At 45.0% G+C, this 21,797-nt stretch overlaps 1 protein-coding gene across 1 annotated transcript in view; it reads right to left on the bottom strand.

The window, feature by feature from the left end:
- CDS1 (CDP-diacylglycerol synthase 1) overlaps positions 1-21,797 on the bottom strand; it is a 74,054-nt gene that overhangs the window by 28,794 nt on the left and 23,463 nt on the right. Inside the window, exons 4-5 of the mRNA XM_067557108.1 lie at positions 16,638-16,735; positions 13,461-13,600 (exon numbers count right to left, since the gene is read on the bottom strand). Coding sequence (XP_067413209.1) covers positions 13,461-13,600; positions 16,638-16,735 — 238 coding nt within the window. The remainder of the gene's footprint in view (positions 1-13,460; positions 13,601-16,637; positions 16,736-21,797) is intronic.

Genomic DNA, 21,797 nt, shown 5'->3' with positions numbered 1-21,797 from the left:
CAAAGCGTGAACCTCTTCCACTTCACCAAATCTACCATTCTGGTTGATTGTTTCCTGCTACTAATAAGGACAAATCTGTACACTCACTGAACAACCATGCTCCACCTCACTCAGCCATGAAGCTTCCACACTGTCAGATAGAGGGACATGATGTTTGGATGGAGCAAGCAGCCATGCTCCTGAGAGATCAGATCTGGGAGCAATGGGAGGCTGATTGGTTTGTCCATTGAGAGGTTCAGCAGCATTATGAACCAGTGATGGAGCAGCTATGCTAGAGCTATGGAGAATCATCTGGCCTTTGTTCTTCCTGACCTTGAGCAATAACTTGTAAATAAGTGCCATGGGGGGAAAGGCATAAAGGAGTCCCCCCGCTTCCCCTCAGGACAGGAGGAAGGCATCCAAGAGGGAGCCCTGGCTGTACCCCAGGTCTGAGCAGAACTGGGGACATGTCCTGGTTAGCTTGGTCACAAACAAGTCCACTTGGGGAAACCCACACTTCTGGAAAACAACGTTCAAGACGTCCAGGTGAATGGACCATTCAATGACTGACAAAGAATCTGCTCCGGTGATCTAACAGTTGGTTCTGAGCGCCTGGTAGGTAGAAAGCTTCCAGGTGAATGGATTGGGCATTCCTGGCATAAAGGGGAGAAACAAGCCCCCTTTGTTTGTTTGTGTAGGGCATTGCCATAGTATTGTATGAGAGTGACAACGGAGATGCATTTTCCCAGGAGTTTGGGTCGAAACACCTGCCGAGCTAGGCATACCACTCAACTCCTTGACGTTGATATGTAGGGTCAGTTCCTCTGCTGACCACTGGCCCTGAGTTTTGAGGGGTCCCAAATGAGCTCCCCAAAACATGTCTGAGGCATCAGTGACCAGTGACATCAACGGGCTGAGTCTCACACACATACAGTGACTGGGTCCAGCCACCATTGGAAAGAATGAATCACCGTAGGCGGGATTATGACTACCTTCTAATGTATGACGGCTTGGTATGCATACCAATGCCAGTCATGATTGAAGGGATCTCATTCTGAGACGAGCATGTTCCACCACATACGTACAAGAGACCATTAGACTTAGACACTCCAGGCAAGTTCTTGCTATGGTGGTAGGAAAGGTGCTCAGACTGTTTACAAGCACTTTGATGGCTCTGAAACGACTCTCCAGAAGGGAGGCCCTGGTTTGGATTGAATAGGTATAGGATCCAGGCTGTGGACTGGCATGCCTTCAGAAGTTTTGCTTAGGGCCTGATGGTTGTCTCCCGCCCCTAAAACCAAACCCCTCTCTGACAGGGAGGATGGTGGTGCTCTCACTTTTGGGGGCACCGAAGGAGAGCATCCTGCAAAAGAGCTTTGGAGGGCGTGAGCTGCCCACGGTGCCCATACTAGCCACTGAGGTAGCATCTGTCATTGGGAAGGCCCCTTGAATACCAAGTGTATGTAACTGGTCCGCTCAACGTCTACTTCTTCGGGACACATAGGATTCCACTTGTGAAACAGAGCCCAAAGACTCACTCCGGGGCAACCACAGGGGTGCGGTACTCTTCGGCACTGCAAAAGGGAGCGGCACAGGGACCGTGACCTCCACTGCTGTCATAGTGTTGAACCCCTTGTTCTGTGAGAAGGGGGTCAGTGCTTCGCCACTGTTGCTGGCTTGCCCAGGATCAGGACTTGTCTCGGTGTGGAAGGGTCCTGCGGTACCCGAGTCATCCCCTACAGGCCACAAAACAGGGAAGATGGAGGCACTGGGATGGTTAGTAAACTCCTCACCGCTTCATATGCCTCTGGCATTGATGGGGCTGCCAGGATTGAGTCTCCTCCTGGGTCACACTTGATGGGGAGTTCATGCACACCAGATTCAACGGTTCCTCATCTTGGGCCGGATCCAACGGGGTCAGCTAATAAATGACCATCAGAGTGGTCCAGCATGGATCTCAAGTTCTGCTGCCATCTTTTTCATCAGGCAGCGCCTCCTGTCCGACTTATTTATTTTCTTCTTGAGCACCAGCGATGGGGAGCAATGCAACGCCACCGGTGCCAACTTCCTTCATGCCGATGCCAGGAGGTGCCAGAGATCCTGCCTTCATTGAGATTCTCTGAGGGAGGCCAGGGTGCTTCTGACTGAGGAGGTACTCAGTGCCAGATCCGGTTGCTGTTCCAAAGAGGGGCGAAGTGCTGCCTCCATTAGGAGGAATATCAGTCTACTATCCTTCTCGGTCTAAAGTTTTTGTAGATTTGGCACTTCGCTGGCACATGTTCTTCACCAAGGCACTTCAGGCAACAGTTGTGCAGGTTGCTTACCAGTATCTTCCTCAGGCAAGTCACACACTGTTTAAAGCCTTGGGACCGAGGCATGCCCCAGGCCATGCAGGTAACCCCACAGGGCTGGGATTCTAACGACTCTAACTAACTTGATCTAATCAATTATTAACAGTATTTACAGAAAAGCCACTAGGGAAAATCACAGCGTTTCAGCGACTGTCACAGATGGAAAGAAAGAACTGAGAGCGTGGTGGCACTTGTCAACATACCATGCCATGAGGTGCCACCCCAGGGGGCACCACAGCCAACCCAGCTGATGGCACTAGATCACATAGATCACAGATCACATAGATCACAGAGCACTTCACAAAGGAGGTCAATGTCATTTCATCATCCCCACTTTATGGATGAGGAAACTGAAGCGAAGAGAGGTGAAGTGAATTGTCCAAGGTCACCCAACAGGTCAGAGGTCAGATTAGAACCCAGATCTTCTGAGTCTCAGTCCAGAGCTCTACCCACTAGGAAACTCTATTTAACTAAATTTTTTAAAATTAGTTTATCTGATAAAAGTTCTGGGAACCATTATTTGCAGTTGCTTTAATTAAACTATTAAAGCTTTTAAATCCTGCTCATATTTCTAAGGGCCTTTCAGCAACATCCATGAATAGTACTACCATAAAATATGCTCAGACCTCCACCCTTCCCTGTTTATCGGCTTCTCCTACAGCCCCTTCAGCAACACCATTAATAACAAAGGCCTTCCAACTTCTCATTTCCACCCAGGCCTATAGAGGAGTCCTAAGAAGAGAAGAACTTCCTCCTCTACTGTCTCAGTCCATATTGCATCCTGGCCTTCCTCAGAGATCTGGAGAATGAAGTTGTTCCCTGTAGACCCCCTCTTTTTCCCAGCCCTGTATAGGAGTTTGGTGAGGTAAGAAGGGAACAGGTAGGTTAGGGACAGCAGAACATAAGAGCAGATCCTAAAACCCCAACCTGGTCCCCTACAATGCAGGCCCCCTAACCTACTTGGAAACAAGCTCTGTGCCATTCAAAGTTGGAACACTCAAGGACAGTAGTGCCCCTTCCCCACAAATCCTGCCTTCCTTTGGCAGCAAACTACACAGACTTCATTGCCAGGGAAGCCACTGGAGCCACAGAGAGAAGATTTGCTCCTCATTAAAAACAGTGCTTTAAATCAAATCTGTTACATTAATATACATCTGGCAACTTTTTGTTGTTTGCACTCTTTCAGTGAGAAATTTGCCAATATCCAGAAGAGACGAGGAAGAATTAAAACAGTCTTTTTGGAAACAGTTTGCTGTTCTTCTTGTTTTCAATAGTTTGGGGCAAACATTTTTTGTAAAACTCACTTTACTGTTTCAGATTGATTTTATCCTGTGTGAACTTCTGTGCCTGCAATGCTGTTATACCCTGAAAATTGTCTCAAGGAGTAACCAATGATTTCCGTATTAAATTTACTCAATTTATAAGCAAAACTGTTTGTTTCTATATGCCAGCTCTGCAAGCTCAACCTAGAATCTAAAAGTCAAGATGTATTATCATTCTTGTACCGTTATCAGTAAAAGATTCTGCCACTCAAAAGGGAAAATTAGTGAGTTCTGTTGATTATATCTGAGCCAGAAATGAGTCAATGAGTTGTCCTGGATCTGTAATATAAATGCCGTAAAAAGTAGTAAAGAAAAATATTTACCTTTTAATTCTGCTTCTCTAAAAATAATTTGAAGGGTTCTCATTGCTGAATCTCATGACTCAGAATATTTCAGCCAGTTCCCTTCAGGAGGGAGAAGCAAGAACTCCCCTAAACTTCTAATTATTTTTTAAAAAAATACAAAGAAGAAATGGGCAAAGTAACTGCTCTTAGGGCGGATACTCAAAACCCTACTTCCCATAGTAATTTGGATTGGTGACTGAGAACATAAGGATATCAAAAAGGCTAAGGCACAACATAAGTTATACCTAGCAAGAGACACAAAAGGCTGTAAGAAGAAGTTCTACAAATACATTAGAAGTATGAGAAAGATGAACGAAAGTGTATGTCCACTACTTAGAATGAAAGGAGAGTTAACAACAGATGGCATCAAGAAAGTTGAGATATTTAATGCTTATTTTGCTTCAGTCTTTACTAAAAAGGTTAATTGTGACCAGATGCTTAACACAATATTAATAGGAGAGAAGGAACACAAGCCAGAATGGGGAAGAAGAGGTTAAAAATATTTAGATACGATAGATGTAAGCCAGCAGCTCCTGACAAAATTCACTCTAGGTTACTTAAGGAACTAGCTAAAATAATCTTGGAACCATTAGCGACTATCTTCAAGAACTCTCAGAGGACAGGTGAGGTACTAGAAGACTGCAGAAGGGTAAATATAGTTCCTTTAAAAAGGGGAAGATGGCAGAGAAGCTGGTGATTAGCCCCTCGGTGCCTCTGCCACCCCCAGCTGCCTGGGCTGGGCTAAGGTGGGTCTTCGGGGCCCCAGATTGCAAGCAAGGAAGCCACATCTGAAGGTGCTGATGACAGCACACCACATCCGTGCCTAATGAGGCAAGGGGGAACAGCTGTTTCCCTAGCCAGAAGGGTATATAAGCTAGGTAAAGAGAAAACAACGGAGAGGCATGGTCAGGGAAGAGGGTAGAAACCCTCCTACTCAGTTTGCTGCCTGGCCAAGGAAGGGTGAGCAGCCAAGTGGGCCTGGTTTGGGAGTGGGGTTTGCATTTGTACACTGTTAAATAAACGAGCACGGGTGATTGCACCAAGTGAAGCCTGCAAGTCCATTTGTTTCGGAGGGGGAGACTGCCGAAAGGACCCAGAAGGGCAGGGGGCCCGTGGCAATCTGCCACAGGGAACAAAGAGGACCCAGGGAATTATAGCCAGTCAGCCTAACTACAAAGATATTAGAACAAATTATTAAACAATCAGTTTGTAAGTACCTGGAGGATAGTAAGGTAATAAGTAATAGCCAACATAGATCTGTCAAGAACAAATCATGCCAAACAATCTAATCTTCTTTGACAGGTTAATGGCACAGTGGGTATGAGGGAAGCAAAGCACATGAAAGATCTGGACTTTAGTAAGGCTTTTGACACAGTCCCACATGACATTCTCATAAGCAAAGTAGGGAAATATGGTCTAGATGATACCAGTATAGGTGACCACACAACTAGTTGAAAGACCATACCAAAAAGTAGTTATCAATGATTTACTGTCAAACTGGAATGACCTATCTAGCGTTGTCCCTCAGGGGTCTGTCCCATAGCTAGTACTAGTCAACACTTCCATTAAATGACTTGGATAACGGAGTGGAGCGTATGAGTATAAAATCGGTGTATGACACCACGCTGGGATGGATGAATGCATTTTGAGGAACAGGATTAATTCAAATGACCTCGGCAAATTGGAGAATTGATCTAAAATAAACAAAATAAAATGCAGTAAAGACCAGTGCAAAGTACTACAGTTAGGAAGGGGGAAAAAATCAAATTTGCAAACACAAAATGGGAATAACTGGCTAGGCAGTAATACTGAAGAAAAGGATTTGGGGATTATAGTGGATTGCAAATTGAATGAGTCAGTGTGATGCTGTTGTGAAAGGCTAGTATCATTCTGGGGTATACTAACAGGAGTGTCGTGTGTAAGACACAGGAGGAAATTGTCCACTCTACTCTATTGGTGAGGCCTCAGCTGGAATACTGTGTACCGCTTAAAGAAAGATGTGGACAAATTGGAGAGAATACAGAGGAGAGGAACAAAAATGATAAAAAGTTCATAAAACTTGACCTACAAGAAAAGGTTAAAAAAGTGTGAGTATACTTAGTCTTAAGAAAAGAAAACATTTTTTCAAGACTGTTATGTTAAGGACTATTATAAAGACAACAGTGATCAATTGTTCTACAGGTCCAGGGAAGGCAAGATACAAAGTAATCAGCTTAATTTGCAGCAAAGGAGATTTAGGTTAGATAATAGGAAAAACATTCTAACTGGAACAGGTTAACAAGGGATGATGTGAAGAACAGATTAGACAAATACCTGTCAGGGATAGTCTAGGTATGGTCCTGCCTCAGCAAGGGGACCTGCACTAGATGATCTCTTGAGGTCCCTTTCAGTCCCATGTTCCTAGGATACCTTCAGGCAGTAAACTTTCCCTTCTCTAAAGGTAGTGTGTGGAGAAAAAGTAGCTCAAGGAAAGCCTTCCCCCTACCTGCCACTAAAAACAAAATAATATTGTCAGAGATAAACATGTGTTCCCGAATACATGAGTCCTATATAATTTGAACATACAGAGAACATCCAAAGCAAAAAATATTCTCTAAATATTTAGCCAATTCTAATAAATGGCTGTAGTGAGTGGGTGTGGCCTCCCTCTGAAACTGACAGGGAGAAACAGGCCAGGACTGTGGGGGCGGAGCCAGAGACTGCCTGTCCACCCACCCAGAAGCGAGGGGGTGGGACAGGAAGTATAAGAGAGAGGTCCAGGAGCTCAGTTGGCAGCCAGCTCTCAGAGGGGAAAGACGTCCCTCCCCGCCCTCCAGAGCTGCCTGCGGCTTGGTACCCAGGCAAGCGGGCCAGTGCCTGGTTCCGGGTGCCAGCAAACGAGCAGCACGCGGCCTGGGGCCCAGAGGTACCCCCGGATCTGACCACCCCACCAGACCCGGTGATCCAGAGGGGCCAGGACCTGGAGGAGCTGCCAGACGCAGACGAGGAGGAGGTGGCCATACCGGGGCTAGACTTAGAGGAGTTGCCCTTCGAATTGCCAGAAGACAATGAGGCACAGGCCCTGACAGGACCGGACCTGGAGGAACTTCCCCCCGCTGACCTCCCTAACGAGCTGCCCGACTTACCACCCTACCGACGATATTGAGGGGTTCTGCAACCTGCCCCAGGGCGCCTACCCCGACGAGGTCGACTGGACGGTGGCACACTAGGTACCCAAGGGAAAGGGGGAAGGAAGTAGCCCAGGGGAGTGGCCACCCGGTCCAGGGACTGGAGAACCGGACAGTGAGTCAGCATGTTGCGGTTGGAACCCTACTGACTCCGTGGCAGCTAGGGACCTGGGCTGAGATGCAGTGGAGTCGGGTGGGCCTGCATCCCCCTTCCCCTTCCTTGACTGCCGTGGTGGTCTCTGAACTGTGTGCTGCCCCATCTGGGGTGCTAGACTGTGTGCTGCCACGCCTGGGGCCTCTGAACGATCTGCTGCCCATTGGGGCACTGGACTATTCGTCGCCCGTTGGAACTTGGGCTGTCGCCTTTGGGCTGCCCAGCCCGAGCCCGGAGACTGTTCCCCTGGCCCGAGCTGGGCCAACCCCGGCTGGAGCAGGGTAGAGAGTGGGTGTGACCTCCCTCCAAAACTCACAGGGAGGGATGGCCACCTATTCTACAGTGGCATACATAAAAGCACTCTGAAAATAATAGTTTAGGCCCCCAATAGTTCACAAACAGGTTCTATAAAGAAAGAGAAACCAAAATGGGATTCCTCCCTAGTAGCTAAACCACAGCAACGTCCAAGAAATAGTTATTTAAATGGACTTCACTCCTTCAACTTCCACTTCAACTCCTATTTTCTGAACAAGTCATTGGTTAGTGTATTTTTAATTGTGTTGAAGAAACACAATAATATGTTTTATATTTTCATATTTTTATGGGCTCTTAGCATCTGTTAATAAAAAGTTACCAGTAGCAAAACTAGCTAAATTTCCTCTTCTGAGAATGGAGAATCCATTTTCTTCAGTGTCCAGAACAGCATGGTTTTTAAAAAGGTTTATTATATAGGCAAATATACTACTTGCAAACAGGAAAAACAAGGTTACTTACCAGTAACTGATGTTCTTTGAGATGTGTTGCTCGTGTCCTTTCCACAATAAGTGAGTGCACACCACCGTGCATGGTTCCCGGAACTTTTTTCCCCTTAGCAGACCCCATAAGGTTGGCTCTGGTGCCCCCTGGAGTCCCATGTGCATGCCGCGGTATATGAGGCAATACAAGCCCTGCGCCCCTTCAGTCCCTTCTTTCTGCCAACTCTGGCAGCAGGGATGGGGGGTGGGTTGTGGAATGGACATGAGCAACACATCTCAAAGAACATCAGTTACTGGTAAGTAACCTTGTTTTCTTCATCAAGTGATTGCTCATGTCCCTTCCACTATAAGTGACTAACAAGCAATACCTTGGAGGTGGGTAGGAGTTACCGGTGAGCTGCCCTCAGCACGGCTCTGCCGAATCCCGCATCCTCTCTTGCCTGCTGGACAATGGCGTAGTGGGACGTGAAAATGCATCGACGACCAGGTGGGAGCTTTGCAGATGTCCTGCACGGGCACTCTCTACAGGAAGGCTGTAGACAAGGCTTGAGCTCTGGTTGAGTGCGCTGCGATGGTTCTCAGAAGCAGCACCCTCACCTGCTCGTAGCAGAACTTGATGCATGATGTAATCCACAAGACAACGTGCTGGGTGGAGACAGGTGAGCCTTTCATCCGGTCTGCCACTGCAACGAAGAGCTGCATCGATTTCCAGAACGGCTTTGTATGCTCAATGTAGAAGGCCAGGGCTCATCTCATGTCCAGCAAATGCCATCTCCACTCCTCCTCCAAACCGTGCGGTTTAGGAAAAAACACAGGGAGAAAAATATCTCTGTTACAATGAAATTGGGAAACCACCTTGGGCAGGAAGGCTGGGTGCGGCCTCAACTGCACCTTATCCTTATAGAATACTGTATAAGGGGGCTCTGAGGTCAAGGCCCTAATCTCTGAGACCCTCCTAGCTGAAGTAATGGACACCAGGAAGGCTACCTTCCATGAAAGCATGAGCAGAGGGCATGAAGCCATTGGTTCAAAGGAAGGCCCCGTGAGTCTTGAGAGAACCAGGTTGAGATCCCAGGAGACACTGGGTCATGGACCTGCGGATACAGCCTCTCTACCCCCTTGAGGAACCTGACTGACACAGGATGGGAGAACAGGGATCTGATGGAAGGCCAAAATGGCTGCTAAGTGAACCTTCAACGAGGCCAGTGCTAGACCCTGGAGCTTTAGCTGGAGCAGGTACTCCAGGATCACCTGCAGAGGAGAGAGGCTGAGCGGAATGCTCCAGGACTCCACTTAAGAGGTAAACTGTTTCCACTTAGCCCGATACACAACCTGTGTAGGTTTCCTGCTGCCCAGTAGGACTTGTTGGACCTGCACTGAGCAGGCTCTCTCCCCCTCCATCAGCCACAAAGCCTCCAGGCCGTGAGGTGCAGGGAGTCCAGAGCCAGGTGCAACAGGCGACCATGGTCCTAGGAGAGAAGGTCGTGCAATCTCGGGAGCTCCAGGGGCGGGGCAATCGAAAGGTCCAGCAGCATGCTGAACCAGTGCTGTCTCAGCCAGGCTGGAGAGATGAGTATAACATCCTCCCTGTCCCTCTTTATTTTCAGTAGGACCTTGAGCAGGAGCGGAATAGGCGGGAACGTGTACATGAGGGTCCCCGTCCAGTCGATGAAGAACGTGTCCGAAATCGACTTGGTTTCATGACCCCAGAGAAAGCAGAACCTCTGGCACTTCGCGTTCCAGGCCAAAGCGAATAGGTCCAGTAGGGGATCACCCTACTTTTGGAAGATCGTAGTCACTACCTCCGGGTGCAGTGACCAGTCATGGCGGGGTAGAATTGACCTGCTGAGGCGATTCGCCTCGTTGTTCCTCACTCCTGGGAGGTGAAGGGCAGTCATGCCTCACGGCAAAGTCCCACAGAGGGTAGCTTCCTCACAGAGAGCCGATGAGCGTGCCCCTCCCTGCCAGTTTATATAAAACATAGCTGCCGTGTTGTCTGTCAGCACCTGCACCAGTCTGCTTGTCAGGAATCGGAGGAACACCCTGCAGGCTAGGCGAATAGCCCTCAGCTCCTTCACGTTGATGTGCAGGTGCCTGTCCTCCCCTGACCAGAGCCCCTGAGTGCTCAGATTGGCGCTGATGTGGGCTCCCTATCCCACATCCGAGGCTTCTGAGATTAGAGTGACCTACAGGACCAGTTCCCTGAACGGAACGCCTTTCAACACTGCCCTAGGAAACCTCCACCAGTCCAAGGAGACTAGGAGAGGCAGGGGAACTGTGACCACCCAATTCAGTAGGTGTCTGCTCAGCTGTACACCGAGGACAACCATGCCTGAAGCAGTCTGAGCCTCAGGCGAGTTAGTCTCACTACATACATGCAGGCCACCATGTGGCCTAACAGCTATAGGCAATGTCTGGCTGCTGTCGTGCGGCATTGGTACAGCTGGGAGATGAGACCATCGCCTTAAAACATGGCTGAGGCAGGAAGGCTCTGGCCTGGGAAGCGTCCAGGGTGGCCCCAATGAATTCTATGCATTGCACTGGGGTTAGTGTGGACTTCTGCTAATTTATGAGCAGTCCCAGCCTGCTGCAAATGGAGCAAGTGAGGGTCACTCTCTCCTGCACTTGGGAACTGGACCTGCCCTGATCAGCCAATCGTCTAGGTAAGGGAAGATTTGCACACCTGTTCGCATCAGGTGGGCCACCACTACCACCAGGCATTTGGTGAACACCCTTGGAGCCGAAGATAGGCCAAAGGACAGGGCTGTAAATTGGCAGTGGGAGCCAGGCACCGTGAAGCGGAGGAAGCGCCTGTAGCTGGGGAGGATGGACACGTGAAAGTATGCGTCCTTGAGGTCGACGGCAGCATACCAGTCTCCTGGATCCAGGGAAGGGATTATGGAGGCTAGGGAAACCATGTGAAATCTGAGTCGTTTAACATATTTGTTTAGACGACGCAGGTCTAATATGGGTCTCGGACCCCCCCTTCGCCAGGGGGATGAGGAAGTACCTCGAATAGAACCCTCCATCCTTCTGCCTTGAGGAACCATAACCACCGCTCTTATGTTGAAGAGAGTGTCCACCTCCTGCAAGAGGAGTTGGTCGTGAGAGGGGTCCCTGAGAAGGGACGGGGAGAGGGTTGGTGGGGGGGGGGGGGGGGTGTAGAGGTAAATTGTATGGCGTAGCCCACAGAGACTATCCCGAGGACCCAATGGTCCAAAGTGATCTTTGCCCATTCAGGACAGAAGAAGTGTCTTAACCTGTTTAGGAAGGGGCGGAGCGTATCCAGGAGAGCAGTAGGGGCACCATCCTCGGGTGCACCATCAAAACTGCTTCCTACAATTGCCCGACTCCCTGGGGGGCCCCTGCTGGGGGGCTGAGGACGAGCTGGGGGGCTGATTTAGTCTTCTAAACCCCCTATTTCTGTCCCTATTTCTTTAGGGTTGAAAGGGCCTAGGCGGAGGCCTTGGTTGCTGCTGTGCCTGGGGCCGTGACTGCCGCCTAGAAGCCTGGGGCATGTACTGGCCCAGGGAGCAAAGTATGTCCCTGGAATTCTTCAGACCGTGCAGCTTCGTATCGGCCTGATCGGAGAAGAAGGCCGACCCATCGAAGGGGAGGTCCTGGATTGATTGCTGCACCTTCTGGGACAGGCCTGAGGATTGCAGCCACAAGCACCTCCTCATGAAAATGGCGGGAGTTATGGCCCTACCCGCCGAGTCAGCAGCATCACTGGATGTCTGGAGCACTGCCCTAGCCACCATGATTCCTTCATCCAGGATGGTGGTGAAGTCTGCAGCCTGGTCCTGGGGCAGAGCCTCAGCTAACTGCCTGAGGGAGTCCCACAAATTAAAATTCTCTCTCCCCAGGAGGGCCAGATGGTTGACAATCCTGAACTGCAAGGCTGCTGTGGAATACATTTTTCTCCCAAACAAATTCAATTTTTTGTTGTCTTTGTTCTTGGGAGTGGAACCAGGCTAACTTTGCCTGTCCCACTGGTTGGCTGTGTCCACCACCAGAATTCCCGGGGCCGGGTGAGTGAACAGATACTCAAACCCTTCGGCCGGGACATAATACTTTTTCTCAGCCACCTTCGACCTAGGGGCAATCGAGGAAGAGGTTTGCTACAGGGCCTTAAAAATTTTGAGGACCCCTTCGTGGACTGGTAGGGCCACTCTCGCTGGGGCAGCTGCCACCAGCACATTGAAGAGGGCATCATTGGCCTCCACCAACTCCTTGATCTCCAGCCCCAAGTTAGAGGCCACCCTCTTGAGCAGCTCCTAGTACACCCTGAAATCCTCCAGTGGCGCCATGTGGTCCAAGGACACTGCCTCGTCCGGGGAGGAGGAAGAGGAGTGCCGAGGCACTTCCTGCGGGTGCTCCCCTGCCTGCCGAAGGGATGCACCCATAGAGGGTCCCTCCATGGTGCCCGACTCCTCGTCCTGCCAGTACCGACGGCACAGGGGAGTGTCCGGCTAAAATCCAGGTGACCGGGGCGTGGCCCGGCCGCTCTAAGTCCCTTAGGGACTTAGAATCTAACTACACTTAACACTAACTAAACCACTTCGAATAACAAAGAGTTCAAAGAAGGGGAATAGTACTTGCAGAGAGCAAGGTTAGTTCCAGCAACCCTCATGGGCGGAAAGAAGGGACTGAGGGGACGTAGGGCTGGCAGTGCCTCATATACCACAGAATGCGTGCAGGACTCCAGGGGGCACCAGAGCCGGCCCTACGGGGTCTGCTAAGGGGAAAAAAGTTCTGGGAACTGTGCACAGAGGCATGCACTCACCTATAGTGCAACGGACATGAGCAATCACTCGAAGAAGTAGTTCTAATTTATTTTAGTGCTTTCCAAAAAACCTTCAAGTAACTTGTATAACAGGTTTTAAGCGCAACTGTAAAACCTGTTTGTGTAGATTTTCCAACCACTTTTTATGCTGTAAAGCCTCAAACTGGCATAGCATTTGAGCACGTAAGTAATCCCATTGACTGTAAAAAGATTACTCACATGCTCTCAGTTAAGTACACATGTAAGTGCTTTGCTGGAATGAAGCCTTTGACTGTGAGAATTAACATATGTTTATTCATGACAAACCTTATTCCCTTTCACCCACCACCTTCTGCTTTTTAGGCAACCCCCTTTTAAGCAGCAATCACCACCTGAAATCTGATGGAATGCAAAGCTTTATGTTCAATGTTTCTTTGGCAACACAAAAACAGACACCTGATTTCCTTTAACAAGTGGGAAAGAAAGTAAAGGAAGGTGAGGGAAAGCTACAGGAAATTAAGTGAATTTTTAAAGTGAAAACAAATACGTAAAAATGTGCACAACAACACTGATTAAGAATTCATTAACCATTGATGGAATCAGGAATGGTTTACCAAACTCACCTGTCAAGTAGAGTGTAAAAGATATAAACCTGTGGTAGCGTATTAGGAATTGAAGTTGTTCTCTTCTCTGAACAAATGTAGCGAAGTAATCTGCCACTGTCTCTCCATAGAAAAAATAGTTCACACACAACAAAAAGTACCTAGAACATATACAAAAGGTATTGGTTATTTTTTCTGGACTATTAAAATATATTTTGTAGTGTTAGATTCTTTCAACAAAAGAAAAATGATCAAAAAGTGTAAACTAAGGCAAATAAAATGGACACTATTGGGCAAATTAAATGCAAACAAAATTTCAATACCTGAAGGAAGCATTCGAAAAACAAAATAAACCATCATAGTTTTTCACCTTTACTTCAGTGTCATTAAACAGATTTTAACTGCATTTGGAGTAGGACACTAAAAAGTAAAGTATTTTAATTTTGAGGTATGGTACGGTCCTGAGTGCTCCATACTCACACTATCTCACTATGATATTTTGTGGTCAAGAAATGCCATATTCATAATTGGCACTGTTTCCTTAGCAACTAAGGCAAAGAAAAAATCTCCCATATGCTATATAGTAGATATAGTTTGGTAGCATTCTTCAAATAGCTTTACAAAGACAGTCTGTCAGCTCTGACCGACAAATAGAAAGGAAGTTACTCGTAAGATCAGTTCTATAAAACAAACCAATTTGAATATATGAAAAAAAAGTCCGTGGGTTGGTGAAGCTGGAGATATCTGCCCATATGTAAAAATTAAAGGTTAATTTCTGAGCAGCTGAACTATGAGTATTTCTACATTTTGAACTGGAGGAGCAATGTCCAGCTCAAAGAGACATCCCAGGCTAGCTCTCATGATCTTTGGTTCCTTCTGGCCTTAAACTCTACTGTGTTTCTTCAAACTGGAATTTACACTTCCAGCTCAAAACGTAAACATATCCTATGACAGAGACAAGTCATCCTCCTCTCTTCCCTTTTTTTCTCAGCAACCAATCCAGTCAGAGACACAGACAGAAAAAGAAGCTTCACGAAAACTAGTTAAGGTGGAGTGTAAACTTAACTTTACTCTAACATCTCTGACAATGGAATGTTGCTACACATGTGAGTCTGTGAAAATACCACCTACACAATAGTTTAACATTTAACCAATCTCTTCTCCCCCTAGGATTCCACTGTGGGATAGAAAGCTCTTTTCTGTAACTTCCTCCAGTTTTGGGGGGGCGGGGGGGGTGGTGTTGGTTTTTTTGTTTTTTTTTGTAGGGACATCAGAAGAATGGCACAGCAATCAAAATCTTAAGTATACTGATATTCTGCTCTACATCAGTCTCATTACTCCAACAGAGGGCAGTTACTCATTTCCCCATGTCAAGTCATAATTGGGACATGCACATGCAAACAGAGGGGTATTCAATTAAAATTTAAAAGGTAGGGAATTCAAAACCAATAAAAGGAAATACTTTTTCACACAATATGTAATTAAACTGTGGAACTTGTTGCCACAGAAAGCCATTGAGGTCAAGAACTTAACAAGATGCATAAAAGGACTGGATATTTTATGAGCTCAAGAAAATTCAGAGACACAATTAATTATAACAAATTCTGGAAGAGACATTAAAAACTTTATTCTTCAGGGATTATTTATGCCAATCTATAATTATAATCAAGATGTGAGCAAGGGGGGAATATTATTCCCTATCTTCCAACTGCAGGGTTCTTGTACCTTCCTCTAAATCGTCTGGTAATGGCCACTGTCTCAGACAAGACACTGGACAAGCCAGACCTTAGGTCTGATCCAGAAAAGCCAGACCTTAGGTCTGATCTTTAGAAAGATTCTCCAGTCCACTGTCCTCCATTTGCACCAATTGGGCCAAAGGAAGCAGAAATCACCTGCAAGTTCCTCACTGAGTACCCTGAGGCTGTTCTAATCTTTACTGGGGCGGAAAACTGGGCAGTCATAAATCATTTTTGGTTCTCCGTTTCTCCTCTTTCCCCCCTTTCATGGACTGCTCTGGGTAGCTGTGCGGGGGAGGGGAGCTATCCTTTGTTAAGTGTTTCTCTACACTCAAGCAGAGCTATTTAAGTCCCTATTTTGCTCCCTTTGGAGATTCAAGAGCCCAGCAGGGAAGCAGGCAATGGAGCCACCAGACCTACTCTCCCCCTCTCTTCACTATGATGCATAAGGCAACCACTGGGGAGCAGATGAGCAGCTACATCAGAGGACAGACTGCAGCAACTCAGAGTACTTTATACCAGAGTTGCTTTTAAGGCCACAGGGGAAGCAGTGGGTGACAGCTGGAAAAGAATGCCTCCCATCCACCTCCGCATAGTGAGGGGACTATTCAGTTTCTTCAGTTAAAAAAACTATATGGTGCAGCTCAGGGGACATACTTATAAATCAGATGCAAAGTTTAACATAACCACCCTCAAGGGCTGCAAATGACCCATGGTGTAGACCACACTTAAAGGCCTGTATCTCTTCCCTGAAAGCTATCAGATGGGCTGATTTCCCCCAATTTTAGTTAGGAAGGGAATAGTATCAGGACATTTTAATGAAGCTCTTGGCTCTGAAATCTGCTAGTCCATTAAACCCAAAGTTTTCTGACCTTCAGGACATCCTTTAAGGCATCCTCATTTACACTGACCTTCGGCTGAATGGGTGGATGTGAGGATTCCAGGTTTTTTTTTTTAGTTTTGAGGGTTTGTTGTTGGGGTTTTTTGAGGTTGGGTTTTTTTTGTTGTTGTTTTTTTTTTTTTGGTGGGGGGGAGGGGAGGGGGTAAATGGTAAATCCTTTAAGAGGGGGTAATGGTAAATCCTTTAAGTGATATTGTTCTATTCAAATTCTTGTACAGTGCCTGTCAAAGTAGCTGAGCAACCATGTCCATTGGTTAAGTTATTTAATGTGCAAGTTTTTAGATTATTAAACATGTGCTTCATTCTGATATTTTAAATATCAAACAAAAGTAAATGTGTTTTACAAATGGGAGAAACCAAAGCACTGAGAGGCCAAGTGACTTGCCCAAGGTCACAACGAAAATCCACAGAAGAGATATGGACAGAAGTTACATCTCCTAAGACACAATCTCATTGTTTAGCTACAAAGCCATACTTCCTCTGTTATAGGATGTGAAAGGAAAAACAGAGGGAAGGCTAAACCTCAATTTCCACTGACAGAAATTCTTGCTTGCTACTTACCAGCTTAGGGATCTAAACCATGGTAATTCATAGGAATGATAGACTCTGTAACCTATAGTAATGATTTCATGGAAACACTTTACTTGAATGCTCAAGACCTGAAATTAATATAGAAAGAAGCATTATCTGGATGTACAATGCTCTAAAATCACTAACAGATATTAATACCTGCACCAAAAATGTCTGTTGTACTATCACTGCATAAGCAGTTTGGATAATTTCAAAAGGTAAAAGTATTTCAGAGTGAAACTAAAACTTTCTATTTTGAATAAATACATAATATGAGGCATTCTATAAAATAAAACACTGGGGGCTGGTTTTAGTTGTTTTATCATGAAATCTATTGAAGCTATAAAAAATATTTAGGAAAAAGGGTTTTTTAGAAAAAGTTTTGACAAATGCACTCACAAATAGCAGGTAAGAAGCCTTTCTTGACAAATAGGGTTTTCAACCATTTTTTTAAACCCAATTTAATTCTGCACTTAAAATGGAGATTTTCCAAAGGCTAAAAGAAGTTAGGTGCCCACTTCCCACTGAAGTTGGACATTTATGTCTACACTACCATGTTAACATGGGTTAACCTAGCTCAAATGCTAACATCCCCACTGCAAAGCCCTACCAGTGTTACTGTGTCTTCACCGTTTCTATATGCACTCGTGTCTGGGGTCATATCCCACGGTTCTTTGTGCAGAGACACTCTAGGGTCACTGATTTTCCCCAGTCAATTGCATCAGTTGCAGAAGACTTTCTCTGTCCTTCAGGAAGAATCATAGGAAGGTACTGGAGGACTATCAGCACTTGAGTGATTTAGCCTACATCCTCATTGCAAAATAGGAGAGTTCCAACCAGAGTTAAACCCTTATGCCCTGCTAGATAAGCTAGCCGGAGCTTAAGGCACTTCCAAACCCAGGTCAGAGGTTTTTTCTCTATGTAGACAGCACAGAGGTGAAGGCTAAAATCTGGGAAAGAGCCTAATGCAGACATACCCTAAAGTTCTAGAACTTTAAGGCTACTAAGAGAACATTACAAGCCTGAACAGATATCTTTCTGAATGTGGAAACAGAACACCTTGTTATTGTTTAAGGTGTAACTCTGAAGCCCATCTGTCTCTCACTCACACACACTCTCACACACTCTCACTCACACACACTCACACAGTCTCTGTCTATACAATACTTGGCAAAAGCATAAAATTCAAAACACAAATATGACATTTTAACTAACACAAACATTAAACAGTTATGCCTCAGTGTGGACAATACTTGTTTAAGAGTGTATTAGCTGGTCATGGCTAACATTTGTCGTCATATTAAACATATTAGTTAAAACATGTTAACTAATATGTTGCCTTTTCACAGTATAAGCAGGATCTCAGTGTTTACCCTCTAAAAACTTTTAGATATCTAGATACTACTCCTCCAAACCCACCATGCATTTTAAGCCCTAACAGCAGGTAAAATAATCTTTTGCCTCATGACTGCTGTGAAAATTTAAACATTTCTCTCCCTCCTCTAGTGGATATAAAATTGTCAGTCTTTCCCCTACATGAGTCATTTTTCTTTTTAAAACAGGTGCTAGAATGTGGCCAATCAAATGTAGTATCTCTAGATACTTTATAATATTGTCAAAAGATTTGAGCCTTGAAACTTCAGTTGCGTGGTATAACGTGTGAAAAAATTCATTCTATAGGTCAAGGGGGGAAAATTCATTCAATATTCAATTCAAAATTCATTCAATATTCAATTCAATATTCAATTCATTCAATAGGTCAAGGGGGGAAAAACGTATCTGCCAGCTAGAGACATTATTTAGGGATAAATTCAAAGGGATTAACAGGCACAACTGTTACCCCCATTTCAATTCTTCAAAATGACATACCTGTCTACTACTTGTCAAGGTTGGAAAAGTTATATTTACCAATATTTTCTAATGAATAATTCTTGAGTCATAACAAGAAACTGAAACACATATATACTGTTAAAGACTAGCTAATTTGAAAGTTGAATATTTACACATGGAAGTTGTCAATACAACTATTAAATATCATTTTTAAACATTTGTCTTCAACAGTACACCAGACCCATTTTTACTATCAGGTAAATTAAACATGATTTTCAGCAGATTTAACTGCAGCAGATTTAACTGCATAAGCTGCTGGAACATTGTCTATATGATGACAACACCCGTGTTAAACTTTTTCAAAAGTCTATGGTATAGCTATACATTTCGAGTGCATGCATATCCAGGCTGCCTTATAACACATTCCAAAAAACACCTTCATGGACCCACTCAAAAAATCTAATAGATAACCATTGAGCATTACTTTTTTTTCTTCCGCTGTAAAGAGGAAAATTTCTTATAAAAAATATTAGAATATTTCAGTTCATTACTGATATACATGGAACCTTTATTTTTTATGTTCCAGGCTTTCTAAAAAGTGTTGAAAAGAAAACTATAGCCTTTAAAAAAAAAAAAAAAAAAAAAAAAAGATATTTTCCACAGAGTTTGGTGGCATGATTGCTCAACCTAAATTTTAGTTGGATAAGACAGAAAGAAGTGCTCAGTGTCTACTGCTTTATTGCAAGCTTGTATAGGACATTGATGCAACTTTGAGTAAGACTAGGCATGTGTCAGAGCTAGAACATAATAAAGAGTGAAAATTTATTTATTTATTTTAGGTGTGATTGCCTTAATGGGCACACAGGTTTGCCATGCCTATATACAGAAATTTCACAGGAGGCCACACCTGATGTTTCAAAAGGAAGTTAAAACCCATAATGCACCTTACCAATTGTACAGTGCTGCACAAGGAGAAAAAATTACTTGAGGGACAACTCTATGACCTGAAGCAATAGACAAGGGGTGAGAGTGTAATGAAACAAAAAGGTACATCTTTTAGGACCTATTTTCAAAAATTATTTATGTGAACAGTACATGGAGCAAAGTTTTACCAGAATGATAATGGAGAGGTGAAAGATACTGGAAGTTAGAGATGAATGAAAAAACTAGCTTAAGGGGGAAAACAAAGATTCATACAAGTATGCAAAACATCCTTGCCTTCAAAACATTCAATGTATTCAGCATCTTATAGAGTTCGCAACTAGCAGTTGTTTGAAAAAAGTTACTACAACAAAAGCAAGCTTCCAAGTAAAATGATATTCAGACATACTGAACACCAGTTAAGGTTGCTAAGGGACAATAATTTAAAAAAATCACAAAACCAAAATACAATGTGAAGCTACATACACCACCATCTCATACACTTCCTCAAAAAGACGCCCAAATACATACTATACATTCTCCTAGTATGTCAACCCTACACCACAGTCACCTACATGACATCCCAAGTAAATTTCTGAATGTTCAGTAAAAGCTGAGTTAAGCCAACTCTGAGCCTGAAAATCCCATGTTTGTCTAAAACAGTTCATTATGAAAAAGGTTTCAGATGCTCTCTTGACATACAAAAATCTTTAGAACTCTAAGGCCTGCTCTACACTAGTACTTATGTCAGCAAATCTTTTGTTGCTCGGGGGTGTGAAAAAACACACCCAAGCGATAAATTTTGCCGACATAAAATGCTAGTGTAGACCAGGCCTGAGAAGCCAGAGTATAAAAAAGAAATTTCTACATGAAAATAATGGAAATTGCACTGAGATATCAGAGCTTCCTTCAGTTTCTAAAGGTATTTACTTGACATATGTGTAATCCATGCTAACAGTCTGGCAGGCTAGTGCTGTTAGCAGATCTCCAGTAGCTATACCATGTACAGAAGTTTGAGACTGCTATTGCCTGCAAGCTAATGGATCTGGTCCTTTAGCTCAAGCTGTAGAGGTCCAGGCTTTTAGACCCCAATGTCCAGGGTTACATCTTCAAAGATGACCCATGGACATTGTTACGTGTTTCCTGAAGAATACTTAACGAACTTGACCTTACAATAAGGCAGCTTTGAAAGGAGAACTTAACCGTGAGCCAGATTCTCAACAGATTAGACTTCAAACATTAAAGAAATATTACTTGCTGGTGAACCAGACCTTGGCTTTAGGTGACATCTTTGAATATCTAGCCTCTCATACACAGCTGAGGCAAGGTCCTCCCCAAAAAGTAACAACTGTTTATAAGTGCCAGTGGTATCATCCACATGCATTTACAGTAGCTCTTGCAGCCATAGTATATTTCTGGAATATCGGACATAAAATAAATGAAAGGGTGTGGAGGGTAGAAGACACTCTAAAATGAAAAACTATGTAAATTCTACTCTAAAAATATACTATGCACAATAATTAAAAAGAAGCTGTATGCCTATAAAAGAAAAGAAGGCCATGAAGAAATACAAGAAGAATAGTTAAAACAGAGCAACAGACTGAGAACATGATACAATGTGAGACCAGAAAAACATGATCAGCTGGATTCTCTCTCAACTGAGCCAAATCCAAACCTGGTGCAGTTGAGAGAGCAAAGATGAAAAGTGGTTTTAATCTACCTTTCCACTTCCCTGACCTGGAGCCAAGATATCCCCTGGCATAATTTAGAACAACCTAAATCCTCTAGATCAGCGGTACGCGTACCACCAGTGGTACTTCGAAGAAGGTTGGGTGGTACGCAAGCCGTACCGCGCCGCCGAATCCGCCGCCGCAAGTCCCCACCGCCGCTGCCGCAAAACCCCACCGCCGCAAGTCCCCCCCACACTCCCGCGAAACCCTGCCGCCGAAAAGGGGCAAATGGCGGCAGGGTTTCGGTGGAAGGCATTGTTCCCCGCATGTAACCCCGCCACCGCCGAAATTCCCCCCACCCCCCACCACGAAACCCCGCTGCCACCAAGACCCCCCCACTTTTTTAGAGAACCGCTGCTCTAGACAATACCAGCCACAGCTACCCACAGAGATTTCTGTGACACCCCAGGATCAGCACTTTGCATTCCACCACTCCAACTGTACATCCCTTACACAGCCCAGAAACAGTAACCACAGCTGCAACTTTTAGGATGGCTGTATGACCATTTGACTGCTAAGGCAGCAAAAATTCAGCCTTAATTCAAGCCAAAAATACGGTTCTATATAAAATTATTTTAAAAACTTCACAAGAATACAATCCATGGATTACATTCATTGTATATATTCTATAAAGGAGGAAAAATGTGTAATGGAGTTAAAGTCAAAACAC

This window comes from Emydura macquarii, unplaced genomic scaffold (genome assembly GCF_026122565.2).
Source record: "Emydura macquarii macquarii isolate MOO-44397 ecotype Brisbane River unplaced genomic scaffold, CSIRO-AGI_Emac_v2 contig_1790, whole genome shotgun sequence".
NCBI classification, from domain to species: domain Eukaryota; kingdom Metazoa; phylum Chordata; order Testudines; family Chelidae; genus Emydura; species Emydura macquarii.
This window is presented reverse-complemented; position numbering and strand designations above follow the sequence as displayed.